The 20,586-nt window shown below is 34.1% G+C and overlaps 1 protein-coding gene across 1 annotated transcript in view; it reads left to right on the top strand.

The window, feature by feature from the left end:
• Window positions 1–9,272: 9,272 nt before the first annotated feature.
• LOC133183540 (neuroglobin-like) overlaps window positions 9,273–20,586 on the top strand; it is a 40,038-nt gene continuing 28,724 nt past the window's right edge. Inside the window, exon 1 of the mRNA XM_061318483.1 lies at window positions 9,273–9,970. Within this exon, the coding sequence (XP_061174467.1) occupies window positions 9,777–9,970 (194 nt within the window). The 5' untranslated portion in view covers window positions 9,273–9,776. The remainder of the gene's footprint in view (window positions 9,971–20,586) is intronic.

Here is a 20,586-nt window from a genome sequence, read left to right as displayed (position 1 = left end):
CGTCAGTTTGAGCTTGTATGGATATCATTTGTCAAAATTATATTTCAGTTGTATACACTTAAATCAACTATTTATTTTAAAAATAGACAAATATAAAATGTAGAATTCCTTATTTTATATCTACCAAAGTCTACATCCAATTTTACTTCCAAATACTGACGCAAAACCTGCCATCAAAGTATGATGATGTACATTTAAAATAAACCAGATTTAATTTATTCTAACGAATATTCGAATATATTCGAATACTTTCATTGAATATTCGAATATGAATTATTGACATCCCTAAACAAAAGAGATATGTTACTTGTTTCTTATTTTTGTCGAATTTTTATGACCCTTTAAAAGAAGATTCGGGATCATATAGTTTTTGCCCTGTCCGCAAAAAATTAAACATTACCCAAAACTTTTGATTAATTGGAACTATGGCTTTCATATTTCACGTGTATTTCTTGTACAAGACTTTCTTTGGGTACCACCATAGTTGACCTTGACCTTGGAGTTTGACCCAGTTTTGCAAAATTTTATCCAACATTAACCTCGGCCATAGCTTGATCAATTGGTGCTAGGGCTTTCTTACTTCTTACTATATAATCCTTGTGACAAGACCTTCATTTGGATACCAACAACTTTGACCTTAAAGTTTGACGTACTTTTGAAAAACTTTAACCTTAGCCATAGCTTTTGAATGGTTGGAGCTAGGGCTTTCATACTTATCCTATGTGTAATCCTTGTGACAAGACCTTCCTTTTGATACCAACAACTTTGACATTTTTAAGGTATGTCATTCGTGACGTGTTATATCAATTATTTTATTTAGATAACTACTGATATAGCATGACTCAAAATCTTTTTTTAAAAAAAAGGGGGGGGGGGGTCAGTGTGTGCATCTTTCTGAGCAACAGTACAATTAAATTGACCTTTTAGCACTTAAATTGTAACTCTAGATTAATCACTTTAATTATATTTTACCAATGTACTCATGGCAATAATATAATCTTATTTTATGTAAAATAGATTGAATAATTATATTTATGCCCCCCATCGAAGAAGGAAGGGCATATTGCTATGGTGCTGTCTGTCGATCGATTTGTCTGTCCACCAACAGTTTCTGTTCATTTTCTTCGCAGAGGTTGCACATACTTGAATGAAATTTGGTATACAGATTTATAAGAATATCTAGGTCAAGTTCTGCTTTGGGTAGGATCGAGCAATTATTTGACAGAATTTTGCCCCGTGGACTTAGAAAAATTCCAATTATTTGCAGTTTCCGTTCATTTTCTTTGCAGTGGTTGCAAGGGATATATTTTTCATACTAAATTGTTAGGTCAGAATAGAGGTATAATCGATACGCCAGAAATGTAACTTCTACACCCCCTAAGAACATGCTAAAATTATAGCGAAGCGTCGCTCGTCAATGCGAGCTCTAACGACAACGCCTGTGCGAAGAGAAAATTCGGACTACTGCACATTCATTCAATAGAATTTTTTGGTTTGATGCAGTAACTCTGGACCCACAATGCAGCGCTTGTTGTTCTCACTGCTAACTTCGTTCGCGCGGTAACAACTAAAAATTCACAAAAAAAAAAAAAAAAAAAAAACTCACCTTAATTTAATGGATATTGCATACAGTTAGTGGATTAAACGTTCTTTGTTAAAATATTGCACTTTTTCAAACTTCGTTAATGGAAATGCAGCTAACATGCGACGTCATGTGACGCCACAGTCTAAAGTTCCCAAATGGAAGAGGCGGATATTAAAATTAAGCGAACGCGCTAGTCCCAACGGTCGTACCGTCAACATATTATTATTAATGGTGAGATAAATATATGATAGAGAAACGTAATTTTTCAACCGTACATGTGTTTATAGGTGACACGTGTCTTTCGATATATAGCATATGAGGGGAAGTGGGGCTGACAGACTTGTTCAAGTTTTGGCAAATGTAACAAGACGTTCATTACCATCACTTGCATGTGCCTTTTTTGCATATATGGAAAAGTACATGTATGAAAATATATATTATTTAGTAAGTATTGCAACTGAAGACTCGTGTTCTTTGAAATTCCTTTTGATTACTAGGCACCAGTGTCATAATTTTCAGAGAAATCTCAGAATTATTTTTTATTTCTGAATGGGCTTCTTGGGCACGTTTTACCCCCATAGTTTTGTAATGTCACAAGATATCATACTTTTATTATATGGAGTACGACTCTCCCGAGAATTGCACTTTTTTTTGCTTTTAGAAATAGAGACTGAAGTGTTTACTGCCTTTCTATTTCAGAATATCTTGTATGGGGTGGTCTAATTGTCTTCTATATGATTATCATTTGCCCAAACAGGTCAAGACATTGCTCACCAATTGGAAAACTTGATTCATACCAGGAAATGCATCGAATCTCGATTTATATGTATACGGTCTCATTCGATTCCATAGTCCCTTAGCTGGATTCGAACATGCGATATAAGGATCAATTCCTTACTCCGCGACTATAGAATGAAATAAAAACCTTATAATTAGCTCTAACCATGCAACACAAAGGGCTCCATGTATTTTAGATTAGTGACATTGTGTTAGAATTATAATAAAATTGGGATTTTCTTTTACAGAAACAAGTGCCGATTCGAAAAATTGGCGACACACTGATTGAAGATCGATCCAAGACTAAAAGGGGGGGGGGGAGGAGACTGAAAATCAAGTAAATGTTTAAAAATTATCTCATTTTGTGGTAAACACACCTGTAAATAACTCAAATTTATTGAAAAAATCTTGGAGATAAGTAGATTTTAGAGTTGGTTGCCCCAACACTTAATGTTTGAGACAAAACTTGCACTTTAAATACATGTCCTCGGTCTAAAATATTAAATAAAAGTTCTGTGGATTATATATATATATATATTAGGGATGGCAATTTCTAACCTGTTAACCGATTACTCGGTCGGAATGATGGTAATCGGTGAGAAAATCTGTAATCGGTTAGTCGGAAAAAAATAAAGAATATTAAATTTGAATGCAATTTTCCTAAAATTCATTTCTAAAAAAGAAACCTCTGCATAAAAGTTGATAATTTAGCAATTTCACATATCTCTTTAAGCTGATTTGGAGGTATTTATGGCTCTGCGGTTTGAGATCGCGGAGTAATTGGTCAGTTTGTGAAGTTAATTGCTGTTTTTAAGAACACCATGTCGTTATCCCGATTGTCCTGTAATTGTTTAATTATATTTAATCACCGTTGAGCAATATGAATTGGATTATAATGAATATTAAAGGGAATACATTACGAAAATTTTACTTATCCAACCGAAGATGAAGTTCACCCTGTTTCTTTATTTCATAAAGATAAAATGAATATAAGAAAATGAATTCAATCTTAATTAATAATAATAAAAAAAAAAATAACCCGTCCAGTTAGTATCATGTGAATATAATTATAGTTTTGGTTGGTATTTGTGATATTTTTTTATGTTTAAAAATAATTTTTTCAAGAAAAAAGTCAAGTGGAAAATTAACATTTTTTTTCTTCTATTCTTTCCGTAGAATCTCTATCTCCAAATTCTCCAACTATGATATAGACTCTAGCAATTAAGTAATTATCTCACCTGGACACATTCCCGTTTTGCACAAAATTTTTCAATGCCTAACATTCAAATGTGTGCAAACGGGAACAAACCAAGATGTCTTTTGCCGTTATCTATTGGACTATTATTAGACAAACATTGTAAATTAAGTGAAAGTTCAGTTACAGTTTTGATTTTTGTGACAATGCAAAAAGAACCTGTGTGACATATGCTCTGAAAAATTATCAATGTCCGATTTCTCAGACATTTTTTACGGTTTTCTTAATTTTTTCTTGTTTATTGAAAGTGAAATAAAATATATTTACATGTAGTTAGCTGATCAAGGTAAACAGAATGTTTTTAACTACCAACTTCTTTTTTAGTCTTCTTGTGTATATGAATAGAGCTACTTGGAAAAAAAAGTCAAGAAAATGTGTGTTTTGATAAGATTAACCGGTTAATCGGTCGGAACGTCTTGCAGTTAACCGATTAGCAATTCTGTATTCGATTGCCATCCCTAATATAATTTTATATATGTATATTGGGGATGGAAATTTGTAACCGGTTAACCGATTAATCGGTAGGAACGATGGTTATGGGTTAGGAAATCTGTAATCGGTTAGTCGGAAAAAATGAAAATATGTGTAAATTTCCTTAAAATTCAATTTACGATTTAAAAAATCTATGAATGTTCATAAGTTATAACGTTTTCACATACATGTATTTAGATATAATTTATTAGGACTGTTTTGACTGAGGTGATGGGGTAAGTGGCGAATTTGTGAAGTGTTAATTGCTGTTTAAACATCATGCCGTTACCCAGTTTGTCCGATATTTCTATAACGATAATAATTAAATCATTAAATTACCGTTGAGTATTGTGAACTGATTACATTGTGTATCCTTTGCAGTTATCTGCCAAATTATTTTTATGCAAACATTGTAAATTAAGTAATAGATGAAAGAGGTTCGTTCCTGAGCTTTTGAACAGATTTTTGTCTTGACCTTAATTTAAAAAAATCTGCGTAATGTTTTAGTTCTTATAATAAATTTGGATTCTACAATGCAAAATAAACTATATTCAATTAAAATCCTATGATTTAATTGAGCTATATATGTAGATTCTAAAAATGTACTTGATAAAATATTCTCAATACTTTTGATAGCAGGATCCAACCTCCTTAAACTTTGTTTCTGTTTATGGTGACAATGCAGAATGACCATATGTAGTGTTTGGGGGTCGTCAGAAAGTTATCAATGTCCTTGATGCATGTAACTCTTGGATGTTTTATGGTTTTCCTTTCGAAATTGAATTAAAATACTTAAAGTATACAGATCAAGCACAAACAGAGTATTACTAATGCTGTTTATCTTTTCTTTTGATTTACCTTTTAATTTATTGGAAGGGTTTATGAATAAAATTAATTTAAAAAAACAATGTCCGGAAATGTGTAATTTGTTACGATTAACCGGTTAATCGGTCGGAACGTCTTACAGTTAACCGATTGGCAATTTTGTATTCGATTGCCATCCCTAATATATATATAAACTGGCCAGTTTTTCCTAAACAAGGGCACCATAAACCGGAGCATCCTTTCGCAAAAGAGCACATTGATCCCGATGTAATAAAATACGGAGATAACGAACAGTGATCAAACTCAAAAGTCCATTGAAACAATACAAATCGGGAGCAGAGCAAACACGCACCTCTATAAGTATCAGAGGTGGGATCAGGTACCATGGAGGAGTAAGCATCCCCTGTCGACCGGTCACACCTGCTGTGTGCTATCATGATCGGGCAAAATTCATAGACAATTCAGTGTGTAAATAATGACCTAACAATTAGTATGAAGAACATCATTCACCATTCGACAGAATGATAAATTGTATTTGCAACTGACAAGGTCATCGTATTGACCATAGAACTTGCACGAAATGTTAACTTCAAACGAGGCTGTTGATATCCTTGTTTGGCAAAATTCATAGACAATTCAGTGTGTAAATAATGACCTAACAATTACATGTATTATGAAGAACATCATCCAGCATTCGACAGAATGATAGATTGTATTTGCAACTGACAAGGTCATCGTATTGACTATAGAACTCGCACAAAATATTAACTTCAAACGAGGCTGTTGATATCCTTGTTTCATCAACTTGTTTGTCAATTGCTTATCTCTTTTAGATACTCTTCATACGGAGAGCATTCTATTGCATATCGAATCATACGTAGCTGATAAGGGTATATTGCTACATAAATTAGGGAAGTTGACAATAGAAAAGTTGAAGTCATCACGTTATTCCTTCCCATTACTCACGCACTCACCCATAAACTCACAGGCGCGTTTCTATATCCTGTTCAACTTCGTTGCGAGGGATTAGTAACGTGATAGATGTGCTGATCTTTAGAGAATCTGCACAATTCTTACTATACATGGCCCTACTTATAAAATAGGTTTAAAATATCTTTGTTGGCATCAGTATATGGTAATTTTAGTATACTTTCTAACAAGTAATCACGGATAACCATACAAATCGCGGAAGGAAATAGATATGTGTATGAAGCATGTACTTAAAAGATTCAAGAAGTATATCTTTAAATATATGTTTGTTTCAGACTGTTTCCTCTAAAATAACAAAAATAGAACTCCTGAAAATATTTAAACATGTTACATCAAAAATGTTCGCTGAAGACATTCCAGCCACCAATGTCTTTGGTATAGTGAAAATATTACACTTTGTTTTATTTATACGTGTCTTTCCCTTCCCCAACTAAAACCCTCGATGTGAACTTGACGACTTACCCTAGAATTAATAACATGTATTAAATACTCAACTATAAAACATACATGTATGTCTACGTGACAAGTATATGATTTTGCACATCAATAACTCACATACTTGAATATTTTACTAGAAAAAGACGTTTATGGTAAACTAACAACTATAAGCTTTATGATAAACGTGATGACTTAAACTTTTCAATCGTCAACTTCCCTTACTTATGCAGCAATATACCATTATCACCTGCATACGGGGTTTATATCTCTGTTGATTCGATACACAGGAGCAATTTCTACGTATGAACAATTTCTAAAACGAGGTATAAAGTCACTGACAAACAAGTTGATGATACAAGAATATCAACAGTCTCGTACGTTTGAAGTCATCATTTCATAAGTTCGAAACAATGCCTTTGTCAGCATATACATCTTTCATTAATTCAAATGCTGACTGACGTTTCTAATGCTAATTGTTAGGTCATTATTTATACTGTGAATTGTCTATGGATTTTTCCGTTATTTCCCGATCATGACAAGGAGCACACGGTGGGTGTGACCGGTCGGCAGGTGATGCTCACTTCTCCATGACACTTGATCCCACCTCTGATGTTTTAGAGGTCCGTGTTTGCTAGATGCGCCGACAAATTTGTGTTGTTTAAATGGTCTTTTGAGCTTGATTACTGTTCGTTACATGTATCTCCATATATTTCATACTCTAAAACTTAAAAACATTCCTTAATTGCTTGGCACTATGGCTTTTGTGAATACATGGTTACCTTTTAACGTTAACTTGACCTTTGACAAACTTCTCGAAATAGTTTTGAATACCGATATACAGCACATTTTGGACATATGAGAGGTAAGTCTGCGATATTTAGCATGTAAATGGTTTGTCATTAGACATTAAGAAAAATACCAACGTTCAAGTCCACTTGACCTTTGACGTACTTTTCAGAAATACTCTAAATGGTTAGTTTTTCTTATTTTTCTAAATTTTGAGACGCAGGACTTCGAAAACTAGATCAGATGTTTATGAGTTCATCACACTGTACCTTAAGATTTATCATACAGGCCCGTAGCCACAGTTTAAAAAGTGGGGGCTAATCTCCAAACAAATTCTGACAAAAACAAACAAACCAAACAAACCAAAACCTAACATGCAATAGCTAGCCTATAATACTTCTATTCAAAGAAACAACTGATCACTCTTCGACTTATTTATACTTTTAAATAATGATGCTATAGCAGGCGATCCTTTGCACGCACTAGTTAGTAGCCAGGTAAATACTGTTCATCGAAATCATGTATCATTTAGCCAAATTGTGTTAAAGTGTTAAGCATTTGAATAAGAAAAATTAAAGAAGGAATGGTATTTTGAAAGAATTTACATTTTTACTGTTGATTGAAATAAAATATTGTGTTGGTCAATGTAATCTATTTCTGTTTCAACTTAAATTGAATTAGGACCGAACCTGTCGAATAACTAACCAATGCATAATCCCTGTTCTCTTTGTAAAAAAGTGATAAAAGTAAAATAAAATCAATTTTGAAATGACGTAATAGTTTTTATATTTAAAGCGAGAGCTTCGTATCATTCCAAACCTACGAAATCCGGAGAATAGGTGTTAACAATGTTAACATACATACTCCACAAAAAATTGTCGGAAAAATTATATAGATTTATCTGTTCAAGTTATTTGATATAGGTGAAGGTTCGTGTATTCACCAATAAAAATATTTTATATAATTAAACAAACTTACTTTTAATTCAAAATGTTGAATTCCCATTACGTTTTCTGTAACATTTTTAAAATAATTGTTCATATTTTTTTTACAGTTACATATTGAGTCAAAATCATATGTTTCTTTTAAGAAACATGTATCTGTATAATAAAGCGGAAGATTTATTTAAAAAATATGAGTATAGCGAAGTTTTAACAAACTCTAATGCACTGTAAAGCAGGAGAGACTGTAAAATATAAGTACCGGGAAAACGTTACTGTTCATGTCAAAGTCACGCAATTATAACTTGTAAACAACATGCAAAGTTGAGGAATATGTTCTGATAATTCCTTTTGAAGGTTGTATCAAAACCTCAGTCTACCGTTCAATACGGAGGAAGATGTGAAGCAATATTAATTTTCGTCTTGGAAAAAACAAATGTTTTTTCTTTCCATAAAAGTAGATTTTTTAAGGTTCTGAAATCTGTAATTTAATACTTTCAAGAATTAAAGAAAAATTGAATGCGTCTAACGAAAATTCTATTTTTGTCAGTTTTCCACTGCGGTGTCGCTTGATATGTCGGCTTTATATATATATATAGAGAGAGAGAGAGAGAGAATATTTGTTTATTGTTTAACGTCCCTCTCGAGAATTTTTCACTCATATGGAGACGCCACCACTTGCCGGTAGTACAGCAAATTTTTGACTTATACTCGGCACTCTGGGCCATTGAGCAGTGGGGGATCTTTTTCGTGCCAGAGAGAATAAAACAGGTACACTTCAATATTATATACATAATTATTGAACATCCCAGAGGTTTGACACTTATACAGTTAGCCGTCATCCTTTCATCAATCAGATGTAGAATTCAGATCGTCAAAGCAATCACTGGCTTAAAGGAGAACAAGTGGAAATGGTCAGGGTACTGTCATATATTAACAAAAGCGATCCAAGATTGATATAATTGAATCGACATTGTATTACATTCAATTTATTTCCTCTGACGGTGATACACAAGACATCTCTCTGCCCAAAGAACAAACTGACCCAGTCGCCTCAACTTAATCAAATAATTATGTGCATTGATCCCTTGTTTAAATACTTTTTTGTTCTATTGAAACAAATAATTGAGTCGTCCAATTTTTTTTTACATTCTTTGAGGGAATAGTAGCCCTGGAACCAATTACATGACTTCTAGGTGTAATTGGCGTAGGGGAAAGCCGCAGCCCACAGAAAACAAACACTACTGAATGGCTAGGTCGGAGGAGGCAATCGATAGATTGATTTCACAAGCTTCAACCTGGAATCTACAAACCAGTTGGATCACTTGCCAACTTTCCGCGTATTTGTTAAAGCCAGTGTAAGTAGTGAAATTGGAAAAAAAAAACTACTGTTTGAAGGTATATATTTTTAGACCATCCAAAACCGGATTTAAGAAAGACGTTCAGTAGAACTTATCACAAAAGAAATAGAGCCATCGATGAACTGATAATCATCTGGTTGATGTTTGCAGGTTTTCTGATCTAAATGTGATCTCCATGAAGAAATGTAGATGTTTTCTGATTACTACCAACAGTGTTTGATACACGTAGTAGCAGGCATTTCTTCATCTGTTTCATTTGTCCGCGCAATGGTTCAATTTTCCGGGAAAATGCTCATTGGATGGCTCATTTAACTTCATTTTAAATGGATTTATAACTAATCGTGAAAATGGGGTGTCGACAAACAAAAGTTAAAAAAGATGTGGAAACTAAAGAGAATTTTGACAAATTGGAGGATAAAAGCTCCGTCCCACAGGTAGATCCACGGCTTCCAATCGACGCCAGAGAAGCCTTTAAACTCAAACAATCTTGGAAAGGCATTAAGCGCAAGATCGAGGAAACAGGTGTCGAGATGTTTATTAGGTACGTCTTAAAATACTTCAGGTTAGAAAATAGTCTGATCTGTTTTAGAGTCTATCAGACAATACATAGTTCGTGCTTAATATTGGTTCAATATTGTGGAAGAAGATAGGCGAACAAGGCGAGAAAAATGCCTATTGTATTATGACAAAAATGAAAGTGAAAAATTTAATATTAATTTTGACATAATTTTCTTTAATATTTCTTAAACAACAACGCATACTTGTATTAAATGTCCACAAGTTGCAACAGTGTCACAAAGATTTAAGATATTCGTCTATGAAATAGCATATACAAACCAAAGAGGGCAAAAATGATTTCTTCATACTATGACACAATTATTCTGTATGGGTGGGCTTGCTTAATTTTTTGGAAAGAATATACTCAAAGTATGCTTAAAACTATATAATTTTCGGTTCACAAACACAAACCTACGTAGAACAGACCCACCATACTAGTACCTTTAGAATACACTCATATGACACAATATTCGTATCTTTCCGAAAAATATTTGAAGTTCTTTTAGTCAAGGGTAACACAAACATAATTTTAATTGCCGCGACTTGTCCTGAGCTGTATAGTTAAGTTACGTATGTTAGTCTTTAAGAAAAAAAACTGATACTCAAAATTTTTATTGCTTAAATTCAACCCAACAAGCACATTTTTTAAAATCACAGAATGATTTTTGTGTCTGAAGTGTCTAAATAATTTCCACAGAAAAGTTTTGTTTGTCATAATTTCATACCTAACCTTTCAATAATGAGAACTTCACTCTACTAAATTCGAAAACTGAATATGACTTAATTTATACATTTGAAGCTAAAGGCATATGGTATGCTCGCCAAAATCCTTTAGAAGTGTTCGTCAAATTTTTAAACCCTTAGTATGAGTAAATAAAATTGATATCTGAATTTCATTGAAGTAAGAAATAACTGTACGCTGTGGAACGGAAACTTCATTGAACATATCCTTTTCCGAGCATGAATGTTAGGAAAAAATGTGTTGTTGGATTTTTTTCTACTGTTTACAAGACATACTGATACTTACACATTAAATAATATTCCCTTTGATTTTCACAAATATGAGTTGTATTTAAGCAGTTTAGCACGATGTTAATTTGGTGGAGATTGTAAAGAAGTGATATTTCCTGTAATTAAGACAAATCAGTGCCAGTATAGCCGATGTTCGTGAAGCAAGATTTATAATTACACATGTACATCAAGTAATTACTATTTTGCACGTATTACAATGTACATAATGCCGTAAGTACATTAAAGTACTAAATTAAACATCGTGTTGTTCCTCGGGCGAGTATTGGAAAGCTTAGATAATGTTAAGAATAATAAAAATTCATCTGCGACAAGTTTATGTACACATATCGCATAATGACTCTGAGCAATCAATAACAAAATCTCTGTTAAAAATTGATCGCATGATCAGCGAACCAAATGTTCAGAAGAAAGATCGTTTTATGAATTGGGATTGTCATTGATCTATATCTTTTCACTTTTTGTGATCATTAAATATTCATTTTTTCACGAATAATTTTTCCAGTCCTTGTAAATCCGATACACTGTTTTTTCAAGCTTAAATTGAAAGCATCGTTTTTATGTGTGCGGTAATATTACATTGGAATCTATCTATTCTGTGTTATGTGGAAAATGGTTGGGAGGAAAAAATGAGTGATAGGAATCCCCCATGAATCTTTACGCATATACTGACAATGATAAAAAGTATTCCATTCGATGAGGATAGCTAACATCTCATCCAATGCTGTTTTTTAAACAATAAATTGTTTTTTTTTGTACGATACGGATATGAACCTTAATATATTCAAAATATGTTTTAGTGTCGGTACTATATCCCAAACCTACAATTATATATCTGTCCAATAGACATAAACGATTACTTTATTTTCTTGTTTAAAATTTTACTTACAAGTAATTATATATTTTGAATGTATCAAATGTGTTTTTCTTCAGGCTATCAATGTACAGTTTATTTCTATTGTGAAACCAAATTTACTGCTCGATTGGGGGGGGGGGGTCCTGAATGAAGACCTATAAACGTTTAAAATTCTCAGATTTTCCCCAATTAAGGTGGTATGAGATACCTGACAAAACTTCTCGTACATATTTATTTACTTAAATTAGGAGGATAGAAATATGATATCCCTATCTTTCAGTATGGTAAATTGTAATTTTAACAATTTTTATGCCCCCGCATCGAAGATTCGGGGGTATATAGTTTTTGCCCTGTCCGTCTGTCTGTTTGTCCGTGAATACTTTAACATTGCTCATAACTTTTGATTGGTTGGAGCTATGGCTGTCATATTTCACATGTGTATTCCTTGTGACAAGACCTTTCTTTGGGTACAATCATATTTGACCTTTTGACCTTGACCTTGGAGTTTGACCCAGTTTTAAAAAATTTTGCCAAACTTTAACCTTGGCCATAACTTGTGAACAGTTGGTGCTAGGGCTTTCATACGACACATGTGCAATTCTTGTGACAAGACCTTCCTTTGGATACCAAAAACTTTGACCCTTTGACCTTGACCTAGGAGTTTGACCTACATTTGAAAAACTTTAACCTTGGCCATAACTTTTGAACAGTTGGTGCTAGGGCTTTCATACTTTACATATGTAATCCTTGTGACCAGATCTTACTTTGGATACCACCAACTTTGACCTTTTGACCTTGGAGTTTGACCTACTTTTGATAAACTTTAAACTTGGTCCTATCTTTTGAACGTTTGGTGCTAGGGCTTTCATATTTCACATGTGTATTTCTTGTGAGAAGGTCTTTCTTTGGGTACCATTAATTTTGACCTTGACCTTGATGTTTGACTTACCTTTGAATTTTTATAACCTTTGCCACATCTTTTTAATGGTTGCTGCTAGGTCTTTCATATTTCACAGGTATATTCTTCGGGACAAGAACTTACTTTGGGTACCAACATATTTGATTTGCATTTGAGAAAGTTTAACCTTAGCTTTAAGTTGCCATACTGGGGCATCAGTGTTTCACAAACACATCATGTTTTGCTTAATTCTTATACGAGTGCCGATATAATTGGTGTAGGGGTTGACATTTTTAGCTCACCTGAGCTGATAGCTTTAGTGAGCTCTAGTGAGCTTTTCTGATCACATTTTTGTGTCGTCCGTCTGTCTGCCGGTAAACTTTTCACATTTTCAGCTTCTTCTCAGGAACTTCAGGCCAATTTCAATTTCAACCAAACTTGCCAGAAAGCAAACGTGGATAAAGGGAGTCAAGTTTGTTCAAACTAATGGTCATGCCCTCTTTCAAGGAAGTATAGTTAAGAATTAGTAAAAATTTAGTGACATCTTTAACTTATGTGAAAGCTTTATTATAAAGTGTAGATTCATTTTTATTCAGATCATGTCTGGGGAAGGGTTGGGCTACAATAGGTGATCAAAGTTTAAATAGAATATTTAAGAATAACTCTTTCAAAATTTCTTCTCAAGAACTTCTGGATCAGAAGAAATGATACTTATGTGAAAGACTATAGTGTAGTTTTAATTTTGTAGATTCTGGCACAAAAAAGATCCCACACCACTTCTCAATGGCCCTGAGTTCCGAGAATAGGTCTAAATTTTTGGCCCTCCGCCGGCAAGTGGTGATGTCTCCTTATGATTGAAAAATTTTCTAGAGGGATATTAAAACAAACAAACAAACAAAAACAAATTCAATTTCGTTCAAATCATGACCCCCATGGGTAGGGTGGGGCCACAATTGGTGATAAAAGTTTTTCGTTGGAATATACGGTATACAGAAACTCTTTAAAAATCTGCTCAATAACCAAAGGCGGATCTAGCACCGGCGCATACTAGCTAGGATGCAGGTTCCTAAGAGAAAATAAATTTAAAAAAAAAAAAAAAAAAATCGCAGAATATTTAGCAAGTTCGTGTGACCTGCTTTAAGACGACCCCTAGATTTCAAAATTATCTGCAATATGCTTTGTTTTCTTTTAAATTAAACACATATTTGATCATTTCTGTTGAATTTTATTTACTTACATGTTAAGAAAAATGACACCGGACCAGATAAACTTAACATGTACTGACAACGGACTTTTTGCTTATAAATTGCGATTTCTTAAAACATGTTAGCTACAAAAGGCTGTCACTTGCCTAATACATTTAAAATGAAGTTTCTCTTCATATTTTAAAATAAAAGGACCATTTCGATGAATTAAATATAAGAAATATATAATTTTCCAGCTCACGATCATGCCTTCACACATGGGCATGAGATCGCCAACCAAAACTCCTCAAAATGTGTTAAGGATATCAAATACATAAATCTTTGTATGGAATACTGAATGTTGTATCTGTTTCCCAAAATTCAAATTTATTCTTAGAATTTGTCAAAAACGTTAAATTTTATGCATTATGTATAAATTCTTGTATCTTTTGCATGACACCGGACGGATTTTATCATAACCTCACCTGTATGTTCATGACAACGAACCAGTTTCAGTGCTTTACTTTAAAGGTTTCTGACAACGGTACTGTCTAGGAACTTAACGTGTTCCTGGCCGTGCCGACTGATCTACAGTGACGGTTTCATATTCGGGTTTTATTTTTTACAGAAAATAGACGTTAATGACAATCGAGGTCACTTCAACTTTGTCAACTTCCCATTTTATGTATTTATTCCATTATTATATGCATGACATGTTCTGTCTATCTCAAATTTATGCAAATTCTGTGGTTTTTGTTGGCTTTATTGTTTAACGTCTCTCTCGAGAATTTTTCACTCACATGAAGACGACACCACTTGCTGGTGGAGAGCTGCAAATTTTGACCTATACTCGGCACTCCGGGCCATTGAGCAGTGAGGGATCTTTTTTCGTGCCATCCGAAGGACCGGTCTCCACGTCCCACAGTGGGATTCGAACCTGCGACGTAAGGATCAACTCCTTACACCGCGACTCTAGAGCGAACGCTCTAACCACTGCGCCACGCGGGCGACTAAATTCTGAGGTAGTTTTAATGACAATTTTTTCCGTCATTTTCGTTGGGTCAAATTTTGACTGATGTTTTATACGAAGTGTTAGGTTAGTACTTCGTTTACTGAATAAATACGAAGACAACACGACAGATGTGACTGATCGACAGGGATGCTCAATTATATAAGCATGCACCTGTACACACATCTGGTGTTCCCAAGGGTTCGTATTTCTCCCTGTTCTTAATTTGCATTACCTTTACCTTTTTCATCACCTTAAGTAATGTGAACGGTGTCTATATGACATTTATGATGCACTTGATACTTAGATTTTATAGGGACGATAGGATTAGGGTGGTAAAAGCATAAATATTAAAGGTTTTAGTCCCACATCTTAACCAAAGGGAAGGGGGGGGGGCAGAGACATTCAAAATTATACCCCTTAAAATGCAATGCATAGTTATGAGAAAGAAGCTGAAAAATATTTTTGGACAACGCTCGGAAACGGCTGGCTATAGGTCATCTAGGTGACGGGTCCTGTTTTTAAAAAGCCATATAGTCAAAAATTTTATTTTAATTTTATGGAAACAATTTTTCTCACTTTCGAAAAAGCGCTGCGTATTAAATCTCATTCGTCTGACAGTATGTCGTAAAAGACTATCCTTGGTCATAACTTTTGAATGGGGTTTTCTTCTTTTACATTACATTACACGTACCTATGACAATACTGTCCAAATTTACTGTAGATTTTAACATCGTGACCTTAACCTCGAAGTTAGACCTACTTTTAAAAAAGTATGTATCTTGTAGTAACAGTTTAATGAGAGAAGATAGGGTTTTCATATTTCACATGTACATTACATGTGACAACCCTATTGAGGAGTTTTATTTTTGACCTCATGACCTTGAGGTTAGACTTACTTTTCAAATTTTTAAAATCGACAGTACATAGTTGTACATATGTGTATTACCTTTAATTAACAAGACCCTTCCCAATATAATGATTTTTTAACCTAATCATGAAGTGTGATTACTTGGCTGTAGCATTTGCACCGAAAGAAAAGGGATCTTACCCAGTATATAATGATTTTTGACATCTTGACCTTGAATTTCAGCTTACTTTGAAAAAAATTAACCTTTGCCATAACTTTTGCATCTGTAGACAGGGCTTTTATATTTTTGACATAAAACATTTTCTGCATGATTGACAGACAAAGCAGGACAGTGAGGACGGTTTCAATACGCCTAAAATTCTTTTATTGTTGGCTTATACATGTAGATAACATGCAAAATATTATGGCTAAATGAGAAAATTAAGTTAAGCATTTGGTTTGTGATACGTTTTATTGTACTCCTTTAATTTGCCAGCATGATAGAAACCACGACACGGAATTATATCAAGTTCATTGCCGTGGTCCCTTGCCGCAGTTAGGTTCCCATCAGACCGGATATACTGACATTACCAATTCCAATTCCTTATTTAACAGCTCATTGCATCCTTCAGTGGTCATATGCTACTTACAAAGCTGGATTCATTAACTTAAGAACTGAATTCTTAATTCTGAAGTATTGAGCGCTCGTCAACATAAAGTCGATTTCGCGTTAGCATTAATTGTTCACCATTACTGTACATGTTCTCGGATATTTTATCATCCGTACGTAGTAAAATATAATGGGAAAATGTTTGTTCGATATTTCTCATACAAATCAGATGGACAGCTGTTGACACACCATAAAATAATTCTGACTTGGAACACAATCAATAGGACTTGCACAGAATTAACTTCTGTTAAGCAATTCTAAGGTTTCAAACCCGTCTAGCTGGTATAATGACTAAATGAAGTCATTGTTAATGTTGAAATTCCATTCCTTCAATCAGGTTTGATCAATTATTTCCTGTTGTTACACAATATATGTAATGTGAAATACAATACAGAACAGTGGATACCCTCATTGTAAAGGACAATACAATTTAATGAATTTTCAGATATAACACTGCGGGCATTACTTTGCAACTATGGCAGACATTGTTACAGAAATTCTCGCATGAATATTTAGTGTTAATATACTGGTATACTGATTAATAAGCATAACTAGCAACATATATGTGTCAGGTGCCCCCCCCCCCCCCCCAAAAAAAAAACACGATCTAAAGTTCACTTCACTAATAATTGGTGATTTCCTGTTACACTGATCGCGTAGAGATAGATCACTTAGGTAGATATGTGTTCTTTAGAAATTCATCGACGTCTTGTTGTTTGAACTCGAAAAAATGAAAATAACGAACAGTGATCGATCTAAAAAATCTTTTAAACGTTTTTGTGAACAGGGAATAAAGCATCCCTGGAAATTTCAGAGGTGGGATCAGGTGCCTAGGAGAAGTAAGCATTATCTTTCAACCGGAAATATACGCCGTAAGCCCCATGTATTGATAATGTTGCCAGCATAATCCGTAGTCAAATACAGTATAAAACAATGGCCTCAATTGGTTTGAAACACGTCAGTCGAAATACGATACAATGAAAGGCTGTATTTGCAAACAAGGTCTTGTATCGACAACAGAATTTTCGAAATGCTAACCTTAAACGAGGTTGTTGAAATCCCAGTGACATTAAAAAGTACAACAACAACAAAATTACATACCTCTATTTCGGATAAAGTTCTTCCTCCCATGGTTTGTTTCCTTTTAATGTCTTCTACCGGATTATTGATACCAAAGTGATCGTTGCGACCGCCTTTTGATTTGAAAAATCGAAGCGAGAGTATACTGTTTTATTGAAGGAAAGAGTAGAGATCTGGTGTTTTTGTCATTTTTAATGATGAATGGAAGTGTTTATTGCAAGTTGACAGTTTCCGCCGATTAATGGGAGCAGGAGAGAACCTAATTTAAGAAAAAAAAAATACGTATGTTTTTCATTTCATGAACAGTTACGAACACCTTTCTAATTTGAGAACGGCAATTTCTTGCATCAGTGTGACCTACTTGTCAGAAAAACGGTATCATCAGTTGTTAATCACACAGAATTATACCCATATACCTAAAACGGAGGCTTGAAGAAAAAACAAACCGAAACAGGCTTGCAGGTTTCAATATAAAAAGAGCCACAGCGCATTTGATAGGCATTTTCGCTTTTATAGTAGTGATTACTTAAATTTTTTAAACCAAAATTTTGTCATACAATCTTAGTTTATTACGGAAGCCGGTAGGTGCCAGGTAAAAAATATTTTTTCTGGCGGCCGCCTGAAAACTATTTGGCGGCCGCCAGATAAAATATTTTTTCTACCTGGCACCAACCGGCTTCCATAGTTTATACACGTGTAAATTCAAATTATTCAATAATAGTATTTAATTGTTTATATTTCCCTTATATGATACATGTAAATATAATAAGCATCGAGTTTGTATGGAGTACATAGTAAATGTTGAGGTATCTACCCAAATGTTGACAAACTGTAGCGAAAGATCACCCTTATCCAGAAAAAAGATTTGAATAATTTTATTTGGATATTACTGCACTTCATTACATTTAGGTAATATTGGTTCAAGGTTGTCTTTATATAAAATGATGAAAAAATATATTCAATTTTCCTTAGTGGTATTCGTAAATTAGCGCATCTTTGTCTGCGCCAAAGCCGCTAAAGTATGAAGCCCGCTTTTTAGAGTACACAAACAGTATCCCGGCGTATTGTATTTTCGACCAACTAAGACAATTTTACGAATTTAAATAAAACTACGTAGAAAATGCAAATAATTGACGGAATTGAAGTTTAAATCAAAAGTTGTCAATCGAAGGGTATCGTTCAAATCACACTATTTTGTTTTCTTCCTTTGAAACAACCCCACATCCAAAGAGCCGATCAGTCTTCCAAAGCAAAGCGTCTTCATGTCTGTGTCATGTCAGACTTCACGTCAGTTTCAGGGGCACACACATTGTCCGTATGGTTGTCTTGTCGACCAATCCCATCGTCCAAGGGGATTGAATCATGGTCATTGTCAGTCGGTTCGTCGGGATTAAACAGGGTTGATGGAAGTAAAGTGACGGCAGACACACAATTTTGATCTAAAGGATAAATTCCTGTTTTAGCAAAAGAATTTGCAAGTTGTTTGGAGACAGTGCCTTAACATAAGCCTCAGATGCAAGCTTGCCGATATTATATCGGTTGATGGGTTATCTGAGTTCACGTATATATTTATGACACGTGATATTGTTCAGAATATTGATAAGAGGCCCAAAACAACCTACATCTAAAGGCTGCAGAATATGACTACAATGAGCAGGTAACACTAAAATGATGATATTATGGGCCTTTGTCCATTTAATAACACTAAGAACAACATGCGACTTATGACCATCATATATAAGTAAAATGGGTTGGTCATTTGTTAAGCCTTGCACGTACTTCAGAAAATGTTCACTCAAATACTTTTGAAATATTTCAGTGTTTGACCAACCCGATGCACTTACGGTCATGAGGTCCTCTGAACAATTCTGAAGAAGATTTGGATTCACGCGTGCCCCCTGAAAATAAGATATGGGGGGATTTGTGTACTAAGTGCATTGCCCGCACCAATGATTGTTAGAGTTGGAGATTTTTCTGCCACTATACCAGGGAGTTTAGAATGTTTTGAACTGAAAACATTTGGTGGTTTATGTTGGAAATTGATTCATTTTTCGTCTACATTACAAATACAATAAGGTTTGTTTTGAAGGTTGTACTTTGAAATATTTTTTTTCAAGTTCATGAAAATATTTGTCTATGTTTTCCTGAGATGCCGACTTAGCACATGTCATGGCTAACTCCCTAGCTTTTTATGGTCTTCAGCTCTGGCCATCTTGACATGAAAGAGTGAAACCAATTCAGTGTGAATGGTTTGTCCTTTTCTCTGAGACCAAGCTGTACTGCAAGTGATGTGGCTAAATCTACTACTTCAGATCTGGTACATGTATATCTGTGGAAAAAGCAACGAACTTCAAAACAAATTTGACTCCTAGATTCGCATGCCTAAGATCGATACAAAAGGATCGTATGTAGACGGACCCTAAATAATATTGAAAAAAAGAGAGTTTGAGATTAATAATCTACACGAATTAAAATAATATATTACACCACACATTTTATTTTGTTAGAATTACCAATGGCCGTAGTTGGCCATTAATTTTATGTGCTCGACCAATCTCGCCTCCTGGTCAATATGAAGAGTAGACCAGATTTTACAGTATCACTGACGGTACCAGACACCCGGTCTAAAAGTGTTGTTTTGGGGATTCCATATACCTTTGATGCCTTATACACAGTCGTATTTTTGTTCACTTTGTGTAGAGCATTGTGAAGAGAATCAGGAGAATATTGTCCATATTCTCCCCTCGCTTGTTGTGCCCTCTGTAAATTTCAAGCAAAATCATTTCTTAAATTTTATTAAAAGTATCTAAGAAAATGGTAACTTTGACAGAGTGAAATAAAATAATTGATCCGCTCCTTCTACTTGAGATTCTTGCATCCTGATGACACAGATGTATATTTCAATAGGAATAAAGGTTATTTATTTTACATGTAAAATTATGAAATTAGAACTAGAATTATTCTCTTGAAAAATAAGCATTAGAGAAAAGTGCAATTTTCCGACATCGGGAAAAAAAAACAAA

This window comes from Saccostrea echinata, unplaced genomic scaffold, assembly GCF_033153115.1.
Source record: "Saccostrea echinata isolate AGI-Se365-2 ecotype Australia unplaced genomic scaffold, CSIRO_AGI_Sech_v1 ptg000009l, whole genome shotgun sequence".
Taxonomy (NCBI): domain Eukaryota; kingdom Metazoa; phylum Mollusca; class Bivalvia; order Ostreida; family Ostreidae; genus Saccostrea; species Saccostrea echinata.
This window is presented reverse-complemented; position numbering and strand designations above follow the sequence as displayed.